Source organism: Suncus etruscus, chromosome 18 (genome assembly GCF_024139225.1).
Source record: "Suncus etruscus isolate mSunEtr1 chromosome 18, mSunEtr1.pri.cur, whole genome shotgun sequence".
NCBI lineage: Eukaryota > Metazoa > Chordata > Mammalia > Eulipotyphla > Soricidae > Suncus > Suncus etruscus.
In genome coordinates, this window is record NC_064865.1 from 1495363 (window position 1) to 1518374 (window position 23012).

At 46.4% G+C, this 23012-nt stretch overlaps 1 protein-coding gene across 3 annotated transcripts in view; it reads right to left on the minus strand.

Annotated features, from left to right (window-relative positions):
• Positions 1–2711: 2711 nt before the first annotated feature.
• TRERF1 (transcriptional regulating factor 1) overlaps positions 2712–23012 on the minus strand; it is a 41025-nt gene continuing 20724 nt past the window's right edge. For 2 of the 3 annotated variants that reach the window (XM_049764907.1, XM_049764905.1), the window contains 5 exons: positions 19090–19178; positions 16586–16699; positions 8085–8288; positions 5968–6179; positions 2712–3441 (listed from right to left, as the gene is read on the minus strand). In XM_049764907.1, coding sequence (XP_049620864.1) covers positions 3117–3441; positions 5968–6179; positions 8085–8288; positions 16586–16699; positions 19090–19178 — 944 coding nt within the window. In that variant the 3' untranslated portion in view covers positions 2712–3116. Of the gene's footprint in view, positions 3442–5967; positions 6216–8084; positions 8289–16585; positions 16700–19089; positions 19179–23012 lie in introns of all 3 variants that reach the window. The other variant, XM_049764906.1, reaches the window with a different exon arrangement.

Consider the following 23012-nt stretch of genomic DNA (forward strand, 5'->3'; position numbering starts at 1 on the left):
TTTTTAATTTTTAAACCCCTGGTAAAATAAGACTTTTGGTTCACCTTAACAAAAACTGACCTAGGAAGAAACATTTTTAGCAAAATGTATTATAAAATTCACTAGAAAATACTGTCCTCTTTTTGCCAAAATGTTACATAAAATCCTTATGAAAAATACACACATTACAAAAGAAAAATTAGGAGTATGCTATACATAGTGCGTTGGCTATGGACCCAGGGACTGGCATTCCGGGGAAAATACAGTTCAGCACACTAGATATTATGATGTCAACTTATAATAGTGCAAGCCTGAATCAATCACATCCTGAAACGGGAAGACATGCAAGTTATTGGCTGAGAACAGAACACTGCGAAGCCAGAACAGGAAGCAATCACCACCACTATTTAAAAATGTTTTCCTTTTTTATTACATTAGGTTTTTTTTTTTTCAAAAATACTTTTCTTTACAATAGAACTCCTAGAAAATATTTACAACCTTCCTCTAATAAAATATAACAGCAGTTAAATATATTTGAAAATAAGATGGGTTTTCCATAAAATATATCTGTTAACTTTTTATATACAAGCTTTCTCAAAGAGGTCTAAAGTCACTAATGAAAAGCCATCTGATAGTAAACAGTGACCGTGGTGAAGACGTGAACCACAAGGGCGAGAAGTTCTCAGGGTGGGGAGGAAGGGGGCGCTAAGGGAGCTCGAATACCACACACTCATGCAGGCAGAATCATGGAGTGCAATTAGGTTGCTATGAAGTCAATTCTTAAAGTTGGTTATGGTGGAGAAAAACGAATTCGGGAATTTGAACTGTCTCATGAAGGAGTTCTTTGGTTGTTTCAAGTCAAAAAACGCATGGAAAATCAACAGTAAATGGTGCACTAAAGTTTCTGTCTTGGCAACTCTATTTGTCATGTGTAAAACTAGAACGGCTGGGCACGTCTCCAAACAGAGTGAATGTATTTGCTTTATAAACATTTTCCTGGGTGTTGGCTCCTTTGACAGATACGTTTCCAGAGACCCCACAGCAGAAGTATTCCCCAATTTCTCTCTGACACCTGCAAGCAGAGGAAGTTGTCACTTGGACAGATGCCGGCAGCCGTAAGCACAGTCAGAATATTCCAGAATAGTTCTGTCAGAGTGGATGCAGCACCCAGGCAGTTCTTAAATTAATACTTAGGAGAGAATAACCTATCTGAAATGGCAGCACGCAAAAAGTTTTGTCTTACATAGTAAAGAAAAGATGAAGAACTCTTCAAGACTGCTTTCCCGCAAACAGAAATGCCAAGAGTGTTCGTATTTCTCTTCTGTCATGGCTTTCCTGAGATTTCATAATTACGGCCTGGGAAGGGCCGCTGTGGGCCAGGAGCAGGAGCCAAACGCTTTTATAGAGCCTACCTAGGATGTTCGGGTCCTAGCCTCATGCTTCCATGCACTTTCTAATGCCAGGCAACTAAGAACCAGCACTGGCCCAGCAGTTCTGCCACCTTTGCCTGGAGCTGAGGAGCACGCCTAGCTGGGTTGGCCTGGGCCACTGAGGCCCCACTTGGGAAGTTACACCTGGTTAAGTAGAAGGGGATCCCCCAAAGCAGTCCTGTCTGCTGGGGCTGTCTGAAAGGTGCACTCAGGTGCCTCAAGAGTGGAATGGGTCAGACTGACTCAGTTCAAAGGCCTGAGCTCACTGCCACATTTTGAAGGATTATAGTTTTATTACCTTCAAGTACCAACAGGAACCCTGCCAACAGGGACGGGAAGAGGCAGAACAAAGTGATGTGGCTTGGAAAATTCTAGAATAGCTTTGGTAAATGACTTTAATGAATACGTTCATTGTCTGAATGCAAACATAGTAGCTAAAATGGTATCTGAAACCATTTTTGTCGGCCTTCCTCGCTATTTGCCTGGTATCTGCTAACAAAGTAGACAATTCTTTTTCCTTAGAGTTAACATCAAGGTCAACTTCAGTCCAGCATCAACGAATTAAAGCAAAATCCCAGTGAATGAGGTTTTCACAGTATTTCCAAGTGGCACAGAGTAATTTCAGAACTCCACTGACCATTAACAGTGTTGCAAAGAAAAAAAAAGTATGTTCCAATCTAGTTTTGAGGTCAAAAAACACTTCTTGGCATTTGATGGATGCCCTTCAACCAATGCTCCTAAAAACAGCCATGGCAAATTAATAGTTGGGTTCATTTCCTTCCAGATAGGCCCCCAATCTGGAGAGAAGTCTCGATACATGACTGTCAGCCAGAATGGGGGAACATGGAAGATGTCAGCTTGCTCTCTGGACCAGTTCAGGGCCGAGGCACAGAAGCCTGAATGACACAGGACTCAGTTCCTAGAATCAGGACACTGGATGACGGGCTCTACAGAGAGGAAACTTATTTTCACATTTGGTCAACCAACTCTTCAGATGATGTGTGTGCTAAGGAAAAGTTGTGGGCTTGTTTTGCTCCCTGGAAAGCCGCACCCCTAGCAAAGAGTCGTGAAGATGCCAAGGTCAGGGTAACTACAGAGTGAGGTCAGAACGGAACAAAAATAACTCTTGGTGGAAAGGATGGCCCAGGTCCCAGCTCAAAAGAGGGGAGCCTGCCTCATACACAAGCATCTGTTTGCATGGAAAGACACATTCTCTCTCTCTCTCTCTCTCTCTCTCTCTCTCTCTCTCTCTCTCTCTCTCTCTCTTTCTCTGTCTCTCTCTCTCTCTCTAACACACTCACACACACACACTCACACACACAATCACAGTCACTCATTCACAGCAAGCTTTGGGATAAAATGCAACCAAGATGGCTGTTTTCTGAAAGCAAAAGCACACGAGCCTCAGTTTCCTTCCTCAAGGAAGGAGTTCATGGTAATGCAGGCCAGATGAAATGCCTCTTTAAAAAAGAAAAAAGAGTTGTGCCAATTATGTATTCCTTCCAACCTCCCACAGAACAAAAAACATTATTTTAAATAAAAGAAAACTGGCATTGTTTTCCCCCGCAAACCTGAATAAAATGACCACTTTTTAAACAGGTAGTTTAAAATGGTTATGAAACAGGCAGGCAGACCAGGATTCCTGACTTGGGAACGATGATGATGGAGGCCTTAGGGGTATGTGGTCTACCAGTGAGACCCCAGGGTTTAGAGTTCCGCGTCCCCCTGCAGCAGGACGGATTCTTGATCCTCTAGGAGGAGATTCGTGTCCATGACCTCAGCCTCTTCCATGACGCCACCCAATTGCTGTACCACATCATCATCGAGGATGCTCACGTCTTTAATAGGTTTGATGAGGTTCAGCTGGTCCAAGGGCAGCAGCCCTGGCGCCCCAGTTGGCCCTGTAGTCCTCTCGATGGTGGCCGCCATTTCCGCTGCGAAGGCCGCCTTCTGTGCCTTCTGCCTCTGCTGCTCCTCCTGCTGCCGGTGTGTCTTCATGTGTGCATTGCGACTCTTGATCTTAAAGAAGACCCTGTGAAGAAAAAAGGTGAGATCTGGAGAAGGAAGCTCCCAGAGACACAGACTTCCGGCAGGGAATGGTGGATGTGTGGACTGCCATTGGGAAAGAGGAGGGGCCCTGGAACCTGGGGTGGGAAACAACCTTCCTCTTTGGGGCAGCAAAGAGGAAATTCTGAATGAAGAGGTCCCCTTCCTCTCTCTCACTAGGCTCTTTGAACCATCCTGAGAATCACCAAATCACCTTACGGACCTCTTCTACTTCCCTTTGCAAAAGAACCCATCCCTGGGTTCAATCCCTGGCGTCCCATTTGGACCCACAAACCAGGAGTAACCCCTGAGGGTCATTGGGTGTGGACCAAAAACAAAAACAAAAAAACAAACAAACAAAAAAAGAACCTATCACTCCCTCTGGGTGTCATGAACATACAACCTTGGGGTACACAATTTCGCTTTATGGAACATGCGCTCTCTTCTCTTCTAGCTTTTAAGTAAAACTATTCAACATTAAAGAAAGATGGACACAAAGCCTGAAGTAACACATCTACCCCTGGTCTCTGTCTTCATTTGATCGCCATGTGCACATGCAGTCCAGTCCCCCTTTCCCTATAGTTCCTCCCTCCCTCCCTTCCTTGCTTTTTTGGTCCACACCCAGTTGTGCTCAGAACCAAGGTTCTCTGCTCAAGGAACCATATAAGGTCTGGGGATGGACCCAGGGCCTTGTGCAGTTTGCACACCTGTCCGATCATTTGTGCTATCTTCCTGGCAACCCCTGTGCCCAAACACTGATAGAAAACATTCAAACCAGACAAGAGAGACAATTAATGATTGGGCCCTGAAAGATGGCCAATGAGCTTGATATACTACCAATGAAAATGTATTTGGTCTCTACCCAGCAAAATAAAGATCTGTAGTCATCTGGGGAGGAGGGGCTGGAAGGTGCTGGCACCAGACCTACATGGCCCACCTTTCAGTTCCAGGGCAAGTCAAGTGGACATAGTGTATCCAATCTCCACAATTTTTTTTTTTTTTTTTTGGTTTTTTTGGGCCACACCCAGTGGTGCTCAGGGGTTACTCCTGGCTGTCTGCTCAGAAACGGCTCCTGGCAGGCACGGGGGACCATATGGGACACTGGGATTCGAACCAACCACCTTTGGTGCTGGATCGGCTGCTTGCAAGGCAAACGCCGCTGTGCTATCTCTCCAATCTCCACAATTTAATAGAAGAGACAGACATTCTGAATTGCACCAAAAAGATCAAATGGTTCTTTCCCTGTGGTGACAGTTAGACGGCATCATGGCCACACCTGGGAGACCACCAGTGAATGGGGGGAGCCTGAATAGGCTGAACTTCCCCCACCTATCTAACTGAACACTGCCCAGCAGCAGGATGGCGCAATGGGCAGGGCTGGACTCTGCCAGTGAAGATATAGCATAGCTCAGGTCTCACTCCTCTTGTGAATGTTCTCCACTCCTCACTCCACTCCTACTTGTGGATGTTCTGGAGTCAAGTCATGTCTTCTGACTTCCATCCTCATTTTTTTTTTTTTTTTTGTGATTTTTGGGTCACACCCGGCAGTGCTCAGGGGTTATTCCTGGCTCCATGCTCAGAAATTGCTCCTGGCAGGCACAGGGGGACCATATGGGACGCTGGGATTCGAACCGATGACCTTCTGCATGAAAGGCAAATGCCTTACCTCCATGCTATCTCTCCGGCCCCAATCCTCATTTGTAAAACAAGGATGAAAGCAGTATTGGCCCCATATGTGAGTCTCTGTATGAGCATTAAATAAACTTATGTATAAGAAGTTTAGATAAGTGCTTGGTAGCCATTAGCTGTTATTACTGTAATGCTTATGATTGACATTCTACATGAACAAGGACAAAGATGACAAATAAATTAGCCGTTGGAAAATGTTTCTTTGTTTTGGTGGCGGGGAGCTTTGGGCCATAACTGGAGGTGCTCAGGGTTTACTCATGACTTTGCACTTAGGGTTCACTCCTGGCAGTACTCAAGAGGACATTATGTGGAGATCAAACGCAGGTCAGCTGCACACAAGGCAATGTCTTACCTGCTGTACTATTTCTACAGCCCTGAAAATATTCCTCCTTAAGACAGGCTTTAGAACATCAGAACAATGTTCTTCTGAATCAGACAGGGCCCAGCCACCCTGTAGGTCCTACGAAGGAGAGGGGAGGAATTCAGAGCATCTGGGTTCTTTTTCTAGCTGAAGAAACCTCAGACCGGGCCAGAGAGATATAGCACAGCAGTAGGGCATTTGCCTTGCATGCAGCTGATTTGAACAGATGGTGGTTAGAATCCAGGCATCCCATATGGTTCCCTATGCCTACCAGGAGCAATTTCTGAGGGGAGAGCCAGGAGTAACCCCTGAGCACTACCGGGTGTGGAGCAAAAACGAAAACAAAAACCAAAACCAAAACCAAAAAAAAAAAAAAAAAGAAAGAAACCTAGGACCATCTTGAACCAACACTATCCAGAACCATTATTCATCCCAAACTCAGTTCCGGTTACTTCTACCTACTTGCCACACTCCTTGCAAGGGAAGATAGTGGTGGGGTCTGTCTCGCCGCTGGTCGTGCTGTGAGAGGGCGAGCTCTTCACCGAGCAGTACCCGCTCTGGGCACTGCCAGCCTTCTGCTTGCCAGACGGGGCAGCACCCCGGGCTTTGGTCACCTGGTTGGTGCCTCCATGAATGCGGGCGTGGCCATTCAGTGCCTGTCGGGAGCTGAACACCTGGGGAAGAAAGGGAGTGACATAACATCTACAGTCCTGAAAAGGAAATCAGGGTCATTGATTACTCAGTGGCAAAAACATGCAGCAGAAACAGTCTAATGACAGGGCACAGCGGCTTAGCAACCCCGAACTGCACCAGCAAATGCACAAATGCCAGCAAACCCCCCACGTTGCTACAGCAGACAACAGGAGGGGCAGTGATATGTCAGAAAGAACCAAACCACATCTAGAAGTCTGGATGCTTCTAAAAGAGTCGTTCCTCCTAGGATAGGTACATCAGGACGATTTTTTCCTCATCTATCAGGTGAGGGGATTTGATTTGTTTTCAAAAACCACTTAGGCGTGGGCTTTCCCCTTTTCTATTTTCCTTTCTTAGCTTTTGTTTTAGTGGTGTCAGGAATTGAAGCCAGGGTTTACACACAGATCAAATATTATTCCAAAGTTTAAAGGTGCTTGGGGTAAAATAGAGGTAGCACCCTGGAAGTTAATTTGTTCGTTCAGCTCTGAGTCTTCCCAGAAGCCCTTGAGAACACAGCTGGGAGGCCAGTGGCGAAGACTGTGACTGTTTTGCCCAGGTCCATTTTGAAAACTGTCTCTGATGTCCCATTTTCTTCTTTTTTATACAGGATGAGCACAAAAGGGACGGGTCTGGCCAGTCATTTAAAGCTCGCCTGAAAGTGGAACATCCCATCTCAGCACTCTACTGAACTCTGGGGCTGGAAAGCTGTAGCTGTGGCTTTGAGGCCACACCTGGTGGTGCTCAGGGCTTACTCCTGACTTTGTGCTTAGGGATCAAGGACCACATGGAGTGAAGATTGAACCCATGCAAGGCAAGTGCCCTACCCACTATATTATCTCCTTGGCCCCAGAAATATTGTCATTTAGAGAACCATCCTCATCACTTTGAGTGGACATTCTGTAGCAAATGGCAGTGACAAAGTGGGATGTTCAGGTCATTAAAACCAAAGACAGGCACAAGCGAGCAAATTCATATGTTCTTTGCAAAGCTAATACAACTTGTCTAGAGCCCCTAGCTCCCTTATTATTTTTTGTACTATTTAATTTCTCTGACATGTGAATCACAGCGGGTTCTGCTTTAGAATCTAGACATTTTAAAGATGGTAGCTTCCTTTGTTGGAATGACAGACTCCACAAGCCGCATTGCCTATGCTCTGAAGGCAGTATTATCCCATACAACAAAGAAGCGCTCACTTGTGGGGCCTCAGGCTGCCTGTGAAGGGGGCACTGTTGGCATTTTTGAGTAAGAACCTTAAGAACATCTCTGTGTGACTAAGGTAAAACACAACCACTCAAGACAATCGAGGACCAGGGTGGGGTGCATGGGGCGGGGTGTCAAGGTGAACAATTTGAAACCCATTCACGGGTTATGCAGGCTCAGGTCCAGGTAGATTCTGAGTGGCCGTACCCAAGTTTTCTTTCAGTTAATCTGCATCCAACCATCTCAGCCGGGGCTGGGTTGGCGTGGGGTGGTTTTGTGCTTCCAATTTTATTCCTATTTTTGTTTTTGGGCTATATGGAGGTGTTTACTTAGGGATCACTCCTAACCGTACTTGGAGGACATACGGGGTGTTGGAATGGAATTCAAGTTGGCCTTGTGAAAGGCAGGTGCCCTACCCACGATATGATCACTCCAGCCCTATGTGTTTTAATTTAATGTCCATAGTTTAGGTCAGTTTTGCTCTTTTAATTTTAGTATTCAAGAACAGAAGGGCGGGGGGTGTGCATGCATATTGGGGGGGCATGCGTTGCTGAGGATTGCACCCAGAGTCTCACACAAGTGAGGCCAGTGCCTTACGTGGCTTCCTAACTTACTCCTTTGTTTCCTAAAGCCAGGCACAGCCCTTTGGCCCTCACAAGATGCCCCGAGGAGACAGCAACACTTACAGCTCCACAGTTGGGCATTTCACAGATGAAGGAACTGGAGGGTTGGCTCAAAGCCTGCATGGGCGGCCCCTCAGTGGCTGCCAGATTTGGGCCTGGTGGGGGCTCTGGAGACTTGGGCACTTCACTCTCCTCTTCTCGGGCGCATTTCCTATCTTCGTCTGGGTCCTCCTCCTCTTCTTCCAGCTCCTCTTCTTCTTCACTTGTCTGGAGTTGGAGCAAAAGGAAGAGATCCCCCAAATGGCATTTGTAGTGATGAACAGAGCCCACAGGCCCGGAGAGAGGCTGCATGCTGCTGCTGAGTGCTTTCTTCAGACTGAAGGAATAAACAACAACCCCCTGGGGGAAGAACTGGGGCTCTAAAAGGCTGCTCTTGAAGGATTTGAGGTTCATTAAATAACTGACCTGGGCCCTGCTGTCACTTGTCTACAAATATGCATAGGCAGGGAGTGGGCGATGCCTGCACAAGGAAGAGAGCATCTCCCTTTTGCTGGGGGCCCATTGACCCCGACTCAGCAGGCTGTCCTAGTTGTTGGTAGCTCAGACTACCCAGGCCACAAGATGGTATGACCTTCTCTGATGCTTCACCCTTACAAAGATTTAAAACCTATTGTGATTCCCACTCCCCCTTTCAGTTTTTGGGTTCATACCTTGCAGTGCTCAGGGCTTACTCCTCGACTCTGCACTCAGGAATATTTCCTGGTGGGCTTGGTTGTCAGGGATCGAACCCAGGTCAGATACATGCAAAGCAAGTGCTAAACTGCTGATCTACCTTTCTGGCCCCTACCATTGCTTTTATGCATCATGCATATAACATACTTCCAAGGGAGAAGTGCAGCTGGCTGGCTGCCCCAGACCTGTTGACAGCCTTAATGCAGTGCTGTGAGGCATACCTGCACTATTCTGGGCCACACAGAATGCTGTGGAGAGGGAGAAAGCTAGGAGTGGCCTTTCTCTGTCATGTGCTTTTTCTCACTACCAGGAGCCATTCCCCAGCAGTGAGCCAGGTGTAGCCCCTGAGCAACACCAAAAAAAGTAGGGTGTTTGTATAACGAGTAACTCTTTCAGCAACTCTGTCCCCCTTTGCTTCTTCAGGACAACCAGCTCGTGCCTTCCTCAAGGTGAACAGCATAGGTACCCTGAACTTCTCTCCAGTTTGGGCTGAGGAGAGAAAGACAAGATCAGCAGGCACTCCCCTGACTGGACCATTGCCTGCATTTATTGTAAGATAGATCAACAGAGTCCTTTTAAAAAATGGTGCCAGCTCCAGGGCTAGTCAGGACTGATTAGAGATGAGTATTTGTGCTGAAAAGGCTTTGGTGAGACCCTACAGATGTAGTTTTATGACACTTTTTAGGGATTCCGGATAAAGCTGCAGGGTTTTTACTAACCTAGAACACACAGGATGATTTCTCGTCAACATGCTTTGTTTCCTATGAATCCAAATCTGTCAATCTCAGAGTTTTAGGTAAAACCATGTGTCACATTCTTCATGGTCTGAAATAGTTTATAAGACAGACCATGGCTTATAGCTTAGCATTTATTTATTTTGGCTTTGGGACTACACCCAGCTGTACTAAGAAGTTACTCTTCGTTTTTTGTGTGTGGTTTTTGGGTCACACCTGGCAGTGCTCAGGGTTTTTTCCTGGCTCCGTGCTCAGAAATTGCTCCTGGCAGGCACGGGGGACCATATGGGACGCCAGGATTCTAAACGATGACCTTCTGCATGAAAGGTAAACGCCTTACCTCCATGCTATCTCTCCGGCCCCAGGAGTTACTCTTGATTCAGTGCTGGGGGATAGGGGGACTCCTGATGGTGTTCAGGGGACCATGTGGTACAGGGCATTAAACCTGGGTCTCAATATGCAAAACATGTGCTCCGATTTATTGAACTATCTCTTGCTCTTCTAGCTTTGACATTTAGAATAAATTAAATGGCAGTTTTTTTTCATGGTACTTGTTATAAGTACAATTTCCTCACAATGCCATTTGGTTTAAAAACTTAGAAGAAATATCCCACACAGCCACAAAATTATAGATTAAATTATACTGTACTGTGTTTACCATGTCTGAGGAATTTAGAGGTTTTATTTTAACTGGCAATATATACAAGTTCACAAAATGATTTATTATGGAACCATATGGCTCACAAAAAGTGACAAAGATAGAAGAAAAAAAAAGATTCTAACGTAGAACTTTGTATCAACAAGTTGGGCCATTTTTTAAGATGTGTTGGGAAATGAAACATTCAGCAATATCTAAAATTGGTAGAAGGTGAGCATATATAGCCTGGAGAAAGCGGTTGTAGATTCAACTGGGTATTCAATAACTTTGCATCCACAAAACAAGTTTCCTAAGGAGGAGAGCTATATCTAGATATATCTGCCTGTCTGTCTCTCTATCTACATTTCTTCCCTGCTTTCCAAGCAGTCCTTAGGAGGTCTTATGTTCCACCAATAATTCTAGTTCAACAAGGATCCAAGATGCAATGCTGTGGGTCTTGAAGTACTGGGGATAGCTGAGCCACCCACTTGGGCTAGAGGAGATTTTATTTCTCAAGCATTTTGAGTTTGCATTTTGAGAAATGTATAATGTGGATTAAGATGCCCTGGACTTGATCTCCAGGAACTGAACACACACATACAGACACAAACATATGACACAAGTTGAGTATAACAGTTGCTCAGGATGATGATGATCATAGAAACCTGCCAGCTGCCTGCCTTGAATCAGACACACACACACACACACACACACACACACACACACACACACACACACACACACACAGAGTTTCTAGTTTTTACAACTGCCATGGATACATTTTTCTTTTTTAACAATGTGGCCAAAATTTCCCCAAGGTCATAGGTCTGATGAAGAGGTTGAACTGATATTTAAAAAGTGCATTACAGGGGCTGGCACAGTGGCACTAGAGGTAAGGTGTCTGCCTTGCCAGCGCTAGCCTAGGATGGACCGTGGTTCGAACCCCCGGCGTCCCATATGGTCCCCCAAGCCAGGAGTGACTTCTGAGCACATAGCCAGGAGTAACCCCTGAGCATCACTGGATGTGGCCAAAAAAAAAAAAAAAAGTGCATTACAGGGGGCTGGAGAGAGCACAACGATAGAGTGTTTGCCTTGCACGCGGCAGACCCAAGATGAACCTGGGTCCGATTCCTGGCATCCCATATGGTCCTCCGAGCTTGCCAAGAGTGATTTCTGAGCACAGAGTCAAGAGGAACCCTTGAGCGCTGCCAGATGTACCAGGTTTTGCACATGGCAACCCTGGGTTTGATCCTGGCTTCACAAAGTCACACCTGGAGCAACTCTGAGCACTGCAGGGTGTGCCCCCCCCATCCTGCCTCCCCCAACCACTGCATTACAAGTTTTCTTGATGCAAAAGCCCAGAAACCCATTTTGATATACATGTTCTGTGGGCGACCGTACACCCACATATTCAATGGATTTTTCACCGCTGCCTGATTCAAGCCATAAGTTTGCATAGCCCTGAGCCAAAAGAACCCTGCAAATAAATTTAGCTCACCACAGAGAATCTGGCTTAACTAGATTCCTTAAATCTTTCCATGGAACCTGTTTTTGTAACTGCTCTCATACAACGCAATTATAGATAGGTTTTTGTAAGGTTTAAACTGTAAGATCTATTAAGGATTTGCTTCCCCTCCCCCCATCCTGCCAGGTTTCTCCTTATCCTTCCCGCCATCAAAATGTGTCTGCTCCCATTGGTTAAAATCGTTGTACCTGTACAAATCTGATTGGTTTAAGTTTCAATCCTATGTTTTTGCTCCTCCCACTGAAGCAGGGCATAAAAACTCTGCTTGCTCCCTCAATAAACCTCTTGACAGGAACTCTGCTTGAGCGTTTTATTAACTTCTACGGCTTAATTTTCTAGGTGTTCACAAAAGAGCTTAACACTTGTGAATTATTTGTATTCGCCTTCTACCTTCTGTCCTGGTTGAGAGAAAGCTGCTGGCCGGAGATCTCTCCCATTAAAGGGCAGAAACGGAGGCGAGTACAATGTTCTATTACACTATCATTAACACAGGGCTCTAATGATATTTCTAGACTTAGAAATACTAAAAGCAGCAGCACCTCTGAATATTGGAGACAGGAAGTCTCTCCAGGTTCATAAATGGTCTGTGGTAGAGACAAATGAAGTGACAAAATGTCTTTTTTGTTTGTTTGGTTTTGAGGGGGGCAAACCATGGCTTAGTCCTGGCTGTGCCCCAGGGTCAGTTCTGGGGGAATGGGGAGATCATATGTGGTATGTGGTAAAGGGATTTAATCTGGGTCAGCTATGCATAAGGCAAATGTTTTTTTTGTTTTGTTTTGTTTTGGTTTGGTTTTTGGGCCACACCCGGTGACGCTCAGGGGTTACTCCTGGCTATGCACTCAGAAGTTGCTCCTGGCTTGGGGACCATATGGGACTCCGGGGGATCGAACCGCGGTCCATCCAAGGCTAGCGCAGGCAAGGCAGGCACCTTACCTTTAGCGCCACCGCCCGGCTCCGAGGCAAATGTTTTAACCCCCATATAGCTCGCTCTCTCTCCCATTCTAGGCCCCTCATGAATTCTTTATCTTCACCACTGTGGGCCTGACAGTCTTCTCTCCTCAGCCAAATTCTTGAATTGTGCTGTGTGTGAGAAATTTTAGGGAGGGTCTTTGGGCCATATCTGACAGTGCTCAGAGATGACTTCTGGCTTTCTGTTCAGGAATCACACATGGTGGTGTTTGGAGGACCATATGCAGTGTCAGGGATTTGAATGAATCAGTCACATTCAAGGCAAGCATTTAGCTCAACATTGTGCTGCTCCTAAGACATACTCACAGATCCACTACCCTCCACGATAGTGCTATGTGTAGGGCAGGAAGTTGTGCTTGGTGTGCTGCCCTCCTACCTCAGTTCCCTTCTTCCATCTAAAAGGTTGGGAGGCCCTCTGGGGCCGTAGGCTATGCCTGCTGACACTGAGTGCATCCTGGCTCCTTAGAGAACAAACATTTCTCAGTCTTCTCTTCTACCTCACCATCTCCCATAGAATCCCACCTGTGAGCAATGCTCATCTGTCCCTTCAGGAGACTCTCGAAGTTCAGGATTAGGAGAGCCACTCACTCCAGAGGTCCTGGACAGGCTCACAGGACAGAGTAGAATTCTGTTCCTCAGCCGAACATTTGCGCTCTCCTGAGTTACTAGGTTTTCATTCCTACATGGCCCATTTTCCTCAGAAGGTGCTGCTGTGTCTTCAGTAGCCAGAGTCACCTTGGCCTCTATCATTTTGTCTATCCCCAGCTGATAAGTGGCAGGATGTGGTTGCTGTTATGGCCTATCTCTGGCCCCTGACAAATGGCCCTGAGCAGGAACCTCTCCTCCATGGGAAGGGTTGGGGTATTCATGTAGCTCAAGGCCTTCCTGGATACCTCTCCAAAGCTCTGTGGGCCTGAGGTATGGGATCTGCCTTGTGTAGGAAAATCTTCCTTAACAGCCCCTTCACCTTGCTTTCCCACTGAGTTCCCAGATAGTGTGTGGGGTGATTACCTGAATAACCCATACCTTCAAATATGCCTCCATTTATTTAGTGAATACTAACAAAGCACTAATATCAGGCCAGACATGGGTCTGTCCCTCTGTAGCACCCAAGCTCACAAGACACCTGTGTCCTTTGATTCCACCTTCTTCCCAAATCAAACTCTCACTAAACAGAACTCTCCAGGCTGGGGTTCTTTGTGCTCACCAAGTTTACTACTTATACTACTCATGCAGAAAGTTGTGCTCTGTACCACCCTGGGCAAGCCCCTGGCTCGCTCAGGGGCCTCAAAGTCTGTCTGAGGAATGAGGGAGTGGTTGGGGGAGTGGATGGGAATCCTGAAGTCTTATCTAAGACCTTCTGGCTCCCTTACACTGCTTTTAAATACTCTTTGGTGTCCCAGTCAACTTTTCATGATATGTAACACATGCACTCAGCTATGACAGACTCTGGGATGTGTGTGGAGGGATTAGGGCAAAGGCTAGTTAGGATTCCAGGACCGGGACAACCATAGCAATAGCTATGTGTTGTTTTTGAGAAGAAGTCACGGCCTTTTCTCCATTTTTTGTTTGTTTGTTTGTTTCTGGGCCACATCCAGTGGTGCTCAGGGGTTACTCCTGGCTCTGAGCTCAGAATCAGTACTGACAGGCTCAGGAGACCATTTGGGATGCGGGGTTGGAACCTGAGTCGGCTGTGTGCAAAGGCAAACGTCCTACCCACTGTGCTATTGTTCCGACCCTCTTGATTTTTCTTTATTTTGAACCACACTGGGCAATGCTTAGAGGTTACTCCTAGCTCAATGCTTCAGGGACTGTTCCAGTAGTGCTTAGATCATGCATGCAGGCCTCTGTGGGCCGCTCACATACTCCAGTCCTCTGCATCATCTGTGCCTGCCCTTGCAGCCACTCAATGATTTTTGTAATGAGAGGCCACAGATGAGCAAAAAACTAGTCTGATGAGACTTTACTATTTATACAGGCCAAATAAAACCCAGAAAGGCAACACTGTTATATTATGTAGGTGCTGGTTTACTTAGGCTGTCATAAATCTGCATATGCATAAACTTTTCTTTTCTTTTTTCTTTTTTTTTGGTTTTTGGGCCACACCCGGTGGTGCTCAGGGGTTACTCCTGGCTATCTGCTCAGAAATAGCTCCTGGCAGGCACGGGGGACCATATGGGACACAGGGATTCGAACCAATCACCTTTGGTCCTGGATTGGCTGTTTGCAAGGCAAACACCGCTGTGCTATTTCTCCGGGCCTGCATAAACTTTTCATAGTTGGGTTCAAGTTTTAGTGAGGAACTTGGGCTTTAAGGTTATTTTTGTTGTTGTTGTTTTTGTTGTTGTTTGTGGGTCACACCCAGCAGCACTCAGGGGTTCCTCCTGGCTCTACGCTCAGAAATCGCCCCTGGCAGGCTCAGGGGATGATATGGGATGGGGGATTCGAACCACTGTCCATCTGCATGCAAGGCAAATGCTTTACCTCCAAACTATCTCTCCGGCCCCAGGCTTTAACAAGCCACCCCTTGCCATCTCTTCTCGGGAATTTGCATCTGACTTACGGAATACACCAGGGAATTGGGCTTCTAAACACAGTCCAGTTATTGGACATGGCCAAGTTAGCTGGCCTCTGGGCCACTGCTTCTCACTCAGAACTGATCAACGGACCAAATGAGTCAATATGTGTGCCCAGGAACAAACAAGTGCCAGGTGAGTGCCTATAAGAAAAAGAACTTAGGGCTGGAGAAATAGCAGGGTGTTTGCCTTGCATGCTGCCGACTCAGGTCAAATGGTGGTTTGAATTCTGCATCTCATATGGTCCTCCGTGCCTGCCAGGAACGATTTCTGAGCACAGAGCCAGGAGTAACCCCTGAGCGCTGCTGGGTGTGACCCAAAACCCAAAAACAAACAAACAAAAAAAAAAAGAGAAAATAAAAGAATCTGTACAAGTGGTCACAATGCTGGGACACAACCCAAAATGCAAATATTTACTTATCTTCATGCCCGCTCTAAAGTCCCTGTCCTGCTCTCTGTAGAGGATGCTCTTGAGGAACTGGCACCAAAGATGTTTTACAGACACACATGTGAATGAACACTCTGCCAAATAGTGAAGAAAGGAGCTTCCTTGGCTATGGTCAGAGATTCAACCAGAACATGTAAGAGGAAATAATGAATAGTGCCTCCCATGCATAGAACTCAGAGACTTCAATCTTGTGCCATATTTACATTTGTATTTAAAGTGCAAATAGTGCTGGATGTCTGCCCATGAAAGAAATCAGTATCAGGGGGGCCGGGCGGTGGCGCTGGAGGTAAGGTGCCTGCCTTGCCTGCGCTAGCCTAGGACGGACCTCGGTTCGATCCCCCGGCATCCCATATGGTCCCCCAAGAAGCCAGGAGCAACTTCTGAGCGCATAGCCAGGAGTAACCCCTGAGCGTCACAGGGTGTGGCCCAAAAACCAAAAAAAAAAAAAGAAATCAGTATCAGGGATACAGATGAGCATCTTTATGTACTGTGAAACAGGTTTTCAAGAATGGGTTATTTCCAGTTCTAGATTGAAGTCAGCTCCTCTTTGTTCATGCATTAGGGATACTCGGTTAAGATCTGGGGATTCCTTTATCTTCTGGAAGTGTGTTATGGTCTCTGGCCAGTAGTATGTGTGACATGGAAGGAGCAGGAAGGACTATTGTGTGGACATTAGGGCACCTGCTTACAAAACAATCGAGCCAGACATCTGGGGCTGATTGGGGCTTCACTGTCTACAACCTGCCTCGAAATGCTAGCCAGCTCTCTGCCTCCATCTCCCCGTCCTCTTGTTTCCCTTCCCTCACCCAGAAACAGGATGCCCAGGCCTGAATCCCACAAGGTGCAGACTTGACCACAAGCCCAGAGCCTCCCCAAGCCACTCACTAACCTGGGCAAGGTGCGGGGGTGGGGCCAGCATAGGCATCGACTGGGCTTCACTCACCACACAGTCATCAATGATCTCTGCCAGGCGTGTCCGGTGTTTCCGCCCCAAGCGCATGATCTTCTTCCATGTGTAGTAGTACTCCACACACTGGGCCACTGTCTTAGACTTCACCTGCCGGTAAGAGCCAGCTCAGAGTCAGTGCCAGCAGGGGTCAACACACAGGCCTGGCTTATTTTAGGACTAGAGATGACAATGTTTGTGATAAGGAGTAGGAGGAAGAGGTGATATAAATAATACAGGAGGAAGAAAAAAGAATATAGGATGAGAAGCCTCCTTACTATCACAGAGCAAGGAAACAGGTTTCTAGCTACTTTTCTCCCTCGCAATTCTCTGGATTGGTTTGCAACTGATAGTAAACTATTATAGTAAACAACCTCCCCACTTCCCATGATCCCTCCTGGAGACTTTTTTTAGATTAATACATAGAGATATTATTATTGTTATTATTATTATCTGGTGTGTAGGCTATGCTTGGTGGTACTCAGAGCTTGCTCTTGACTGTACTCAGGAATCACTACTTGGTGGTGCTGAGGGACATTTTGAGGTGACAGGAGTTAAACGTGGGTCAGTCACATGCAAGAATACAATTCAAGTTCCTTCACCTCTGGACTGTCTCTCTAGCCTTAAACATTTTTTTTAATCCATAAAGCAACGTGTTTTTTATTGAATGTGCTTGGTTCTCTGACAGGTTGACCTTCAAAATCTACTCATAAAAAATGTTCCTCGAACAGGTACATAAGAAAAGATATAATAGGCGCTTAGCTTTTGTAGGAACAAGTCTGGCCTTGCTCATCTACTGAAAATGAAAAGAGTTCATGCAAAAAAAATTATTTTATAGAAGTCATACCCAGCTGAACTCAGGGTCCTGAACAAGCAAGGCATACTCTACTTCTTGCGTCAAATCCTTGGTCCAAGGCCGATTTTAAAGAAAGAAACTTGAATTCTTAAGTTTCTGGGTTCAAAGCAGGGCTCCTAACGTGGGCTTTCTGGAGACAGATTAAAGGTCAGCTATCTTTTTTGGAGGGTAGGAATGAGCCGCCTATGCACAGAAAAGTCTATCTCTAGGGTTTGTCCTTTCACAGACACCTTCTGATCTTGACATCAGAAATTGCCCAGGGAGCAAGGAGAATAACCCAGTTTCAAAACACCCAAGCCTTGGCAAGAGCAACACATGAATTCATCATCAGTCACTTAGGTGTGGAGCCTTCAAGGAAGACGGCCTGGGACACTTAGGTCCCAAGGGGGAGGTGACTCAGGGAAAAACAGGGCATGACCATGGCAGCCAAGAGTGGGGTAGCCTCCAGACAGGGCCAGCAGTGTGAATCTAACTCTGTAGACATTAACAAGAGCAGTGATTTTGATGCCCAGCATCAGGCCTGAACATTAAGGAGTGAGGTGCCCAGTACTATGATCCAGCCACGATCCTGAGGGCTGTCCCCTGTGACAGCAGCTCAGTGGCCCAGAACACCTTAATGACATTAATAACTGAAGGATTTCAGCATTCATTGGTGCTGACACAATGCTCGGAATCGTTTTTAACTTGGCGCCTAAACTGCCTCTTGGTCAATTAAAGCCTATTAGGTGTCAATTACAGCCTATCTGCCATATCAAGTGCTATTTCATGTACGGGGAAAAGTCCTTTGCTGCCAAGTGCTTTAATGTGAGAAGCATCTTTCTCCTGCACAATCACGACGAAGATGGACAACCAGAAACTGCTCCTGGCTAAAGCACTGTTTCCCACAGTGTGTGATTATAGAGGGCAGCAGGAGCCTTGGGAGAAAATGGGCTTGGCTCCTGCTGGTTCCCATAAAGGTGGATTTTTCTGTGTGGACAGGTAGGTGGGTGGGAAGGTATTGAGTAAGTTGTTCTTTTTTTTTTGTTTTGTTTTTCAGCGACATCCAGTGGTGCTTAGGACTTGCTCTTGGCTCTGTGCTCGGGGATCACTCCTGGTGCAGATCAGGGCACTACATGGGATGTTTGGGAATAAACCTGAATTGACTGCAAAGCAAATGACCTACCTGCTGGTCCTATCTCTCTAACTCCAGTAATTTGTTTTTCTGAAAAGGAGGTGGCAGGTCATACACACATTTGGAAGCTATGGGTGATGGGAGGGACAAGGAATCCTCACTTTTCTAATTTTTCAGGAAAACAATGACCAGACACATGGCTCTGTCCAAAATATGTGAGATTAGTTGTGTAAATTATAAACCAGAGGTTCAGAGTCTATTTATACTAATCTAATGTGAAAAATTGTGCCTTTTAATTAAGATAGATACAAGCCCCCCACCATGCACGCCAATGCACTACCAAGGAATATATGATCTCCCTTACCCATATATGCTCAACATGGAGGGGCATACCAAACCAAACAAATGATGTGCTTCACCAATCAGGGGTGAAAGGAATCCCTTCTATGAGGGGAATGGGCCAGTGACCTGGTATGTCCATGTTCTCTTTGTGAAAATGATGTCCCCAAACCAAATCAAGTGGGCAATGCTTACCATTTTCTGTACAAAAATAAAGTCTTTGCTGTAAATGGCCAGTGCTTTATTAAACAGTTTTCTTTCTAGGGATGTCCATTTGTCGGAACCTAAAACAAAGCACACACATGTCATATGAAGATTTCTTTCACCACTATTAGCTATTGGCTCACTTCAATTACAAACTATAACTATTCAGTAGATGATAGAGTCAACCTGCTTCAAACTAAAATCCATGGCAGTCAATGGTGTGAGTCCCTGAATCTTGGCAAGTTTCCTGAACTGAGACTGCATCACTGCCTATGAATGGGAACAAGTCTAGCTGTGACCACCTTTAGAATTCTGGGGAAGGTCAAAGTAGGTGCCATATAAGATGGATCTGACTTAAAAACTAGAAGAGTGAATGTGCCACACATTCCAGACTTTTTTGTTTGTTTGTTTGTTTTTATTTTTGGGCCACACCTGGTGGTGCTCTGGGGTTACTCCTGGCTATCTGCTCAGAAATAGCTCCTGGCAGGCACGGGGGACCCTATGGGACGCCGGGATTCGAACCAACCACCTTAGGTTCTGGATCGGCTGCTTGCGAGGCAAACGCCGCTGTGCTATCTCTCCGGTCACAACTTTTTTTTTTTAATTTAACTGAATACAGTCCTAAGCACATGCACGCAGGTAGCAGGAGCTCTGCAGGAGGTGTTGGATCCAGTCTCTGTTCTCCTTTGATGCTCACCATCAGTGTAAAAGTTGAGCAGGCCTCACCCTTCAAGTGCAGTGATGTGGGGAGGGTCAGAGGCCAATGCAGTGCCAAGGAGGATACCACACTCAAGTGGGGGCCAGACAGTCCTGAGGACCTCTAAGTAGAGAATATGTTTGAGCTGAAAATCTGAAGGGTCCAGATCCAAGTCAGGCAAGAAGGAGATGGATCTCAGCCTGGGTGGGGGCTCTGTCACCGCTGATCTGTTCATTCATTGTGAACTTGAAAATGTGAAGCCAAGGGGCTGGAGAGATAGCATGGAGGTAAGGTGTTTGCCCTCCATGCAGGAGGTCATCGGTTCGAATCCCAGCACCCCATATGGTCCCCCATGCCTGCCAGGAGCAATTTCTGAGCCTGGAGCCAGGAATAACCCCTGAGCACTGCCGGGTGTGACCCAAAAACCACAAAAAAAAAAAAAAAAAAAAAAAGAAAATGTGAAGCCAAGAGCTCTGGCTTCAGATTGGACTAAATCGATTGTATGTGCTCACCATCCCTGCTGGACTGTGTCACATGATTCCTTTGGTCTTAAAGTTAATCACTCTTTCTAGAAGAAAAACAGTTTCTGGAAGAATCCTAGAAAGTATCTTCCAGAGATGACCAGGAAATCTCTGAGTGTGCAAACTCTGGCCAAAGGGAGGGAAGAGAATCTTGGAAGTTTGGAGCTTTGGTGGTGAGGATATACTGAGGCAGCTGGTGGGCTTTGGGCTTTGCAGGGCTCCTATCTTGATTCTGATATTCAAGGCCTAGGGGTCCCGCTCCCATTATAAAGGGGGTAAGGACAGAAGACAAGATTAGTGAATGATATCACAGAGTGCCTAAAGCGCACTCCCTTTAAGTAGCCATCACAACAGAAAAAGGGCTCAGTGAGATCAAGGTGATAAAGATGGAAGAGGTATGAAGTTTTGTAACGGCATCTCTCATGGTGATTCAAGTAAAAAATTAATAACAGATAAAAAGAAGAAAAAAAGATGGAAGAGGATCCTAAAGGGGAGAGATGACACCAGTGGAGTTCCTGAACAAGCTGGAAAGGGGGCAGAGAAGCTGCCCTGTGGCAAGATTCTCGGACATCAACTTCTTCTTAGATGGAGAATTGGGACATTCTGCTGATAAAATTCCTAATTAGCCCCATAAGATCCTTCTTGCTCTCAATCAGATTATACATCTCTGAGTTAGAATGTAGCTCATGTCCTGCATGTCTGAAGTCCCCGTTCTATCCTGGGACATACCCTCCCACCCACACCTCTGGTGCAGTCCTGAATAGTGCTCAGGGGGTGTGACCTTTGTGTCCCCGTAGCTCGAGTGGCACCATGGGACCCAAGCACTGCTTGGGGAGACAATGACAGGACCCTGCCTAGTGCACATGCTCCCATCTATACACATCAGGCAAATAGGTCATCGTATTGTAGTGCAAGGGTGGTCTGTCTACCTGGGAAAAGTGTGTCCCCTCCAAACCCCAAATGGAGGTGAAGTTATTCTGGACCATGTGTAAAGAGAGATCCCCCTCTATGATGGAGTCAGGCTGTTGCTCTGTGGTGTGTTTGTTCCTCCCAGCCTCAACTGTTTGCTCTGTACCATAGAACTGGAATGGGAGAGGGGTGCCCCTCTCTCTCTTGGAGCACTGTAGGGAAAGAAAGCCTGTGCTTAGGTCAGAAATAGCTCCTCCATGTAGCCTTTTTTTTTTTTTTCAAATGTAAGGAAAGCACTGCATGTGCATATCTGTCTGCCAAGAGCATCAGTGAAGCGAGGGGCAGAATCTATGCAGCAATCGGTCCCTACACTCTCCCAGAGAGCAGGCTCCCTCTTCATTGAACCCTGCTCACAAGGTCCTTGCCCTTGGGATGGACCAGAGTTCCTGAGCTGAATCCCCAAGCCAAAGGCTCCCAGACAGGAGCAACGCCTGAAGGGTTTTCCTCAAATAAAGACATTTTGCTGAGGTAGAAAGGGGTGATTCTGGGGCCAAGGAGAAAGCTGGAGTGCTGGCTTTGCAAGGGGGAAGCTTGGGTTTGATCTCTAGCACTGATGGACTCCAGCACTCTCCTGGAGTGGTCCAAAAATAAAAAATAAAAAAAAGGGGATGGGGATGGGAGATGTCTTAAAAAGACTGAACAATGCTTTGCTTTCTGGAAGCTCTGAATTCTATCCTGGCACCCTCATAGTCCCCAGAAACACTGGTTGTAACTTCCAAGCACCAAACTGTGAGTAGTTCCCAGCTCCATCACCAGGTGTGGCCCCAAAGCCAAAAACTAAGTAAAAAGGGGTAGGATAGATGACTTTTATCAGGAAACCACTGTTTTGGCACTTTACTTCCTTTGTGGCCACAGGGAAGTTTACTTAATGTTCAGTTTTGGGAGGGCATTCCAAGCAGTCTGGAGCCTAGACTTGATCTACTGGGCCCGACAGTTAATGCTCTGGCCATACAGTTCCAGGGACCACCAGGATTACACCAATGATGTTTGGGGTTCACTGAAGTTACTTCTGGGATATTAAGAGTCCTGACTCTGGAAACTATGTGGTACTGGGGATCAAATTGGGATCCTTCAGCCCTGATCCCTGAGTGTTCTCTCTCTCTCTCTCTCTCTCTCTCTCTCTCTCTCTCTCTCTCAGCTCAGAGTTTCTTAAATAATCTGAGTTTGCTTCCTCTTCTGTGACACAGAAATCCAGAATCAACCATACATGGCATTTGGTTTTATGTAAGTGCTCCTCAGAGGGCAGAATCCAAAGCAGCTGAAGGTAACAGGCCCTATGCCTGACCGTCAGTAACACTCATAAATATGGCCCATCCTCAGGTGATCCTCTTAGATCTGGATTATGCACACAGTAGCTTCCACTGGTCAGAACTTCTGGTCTTCCTCCCCGGTCCTAGACTTTCCCTAATCTAATGACCAGGAAGCCTCTCTCACGTTTTGTTTTTGGGCCACACCTGGTGATGCTCAGGGGATACTCCTGGCTATGCGCTCAGAAAGTGCTCCTGGTTTGGGGGACCACATGGGATGCCAGGGGATCGAACCATGGTCTGTCCTAGGTCAACCAGTGCAAGGCAAACGCTCTACCGCTTGCGCCACCACTCAGGCCCCATCTCTCACTCTTGATTCTCAGACTCTCTGAGACCTTTTCTCCTTCTCAGCCAAGGTTCCAAGCTTCTTTGTTCAGACTGCATCTTGGACAGGTTCCAGGAGGAAAGGCTGCCTCCAGC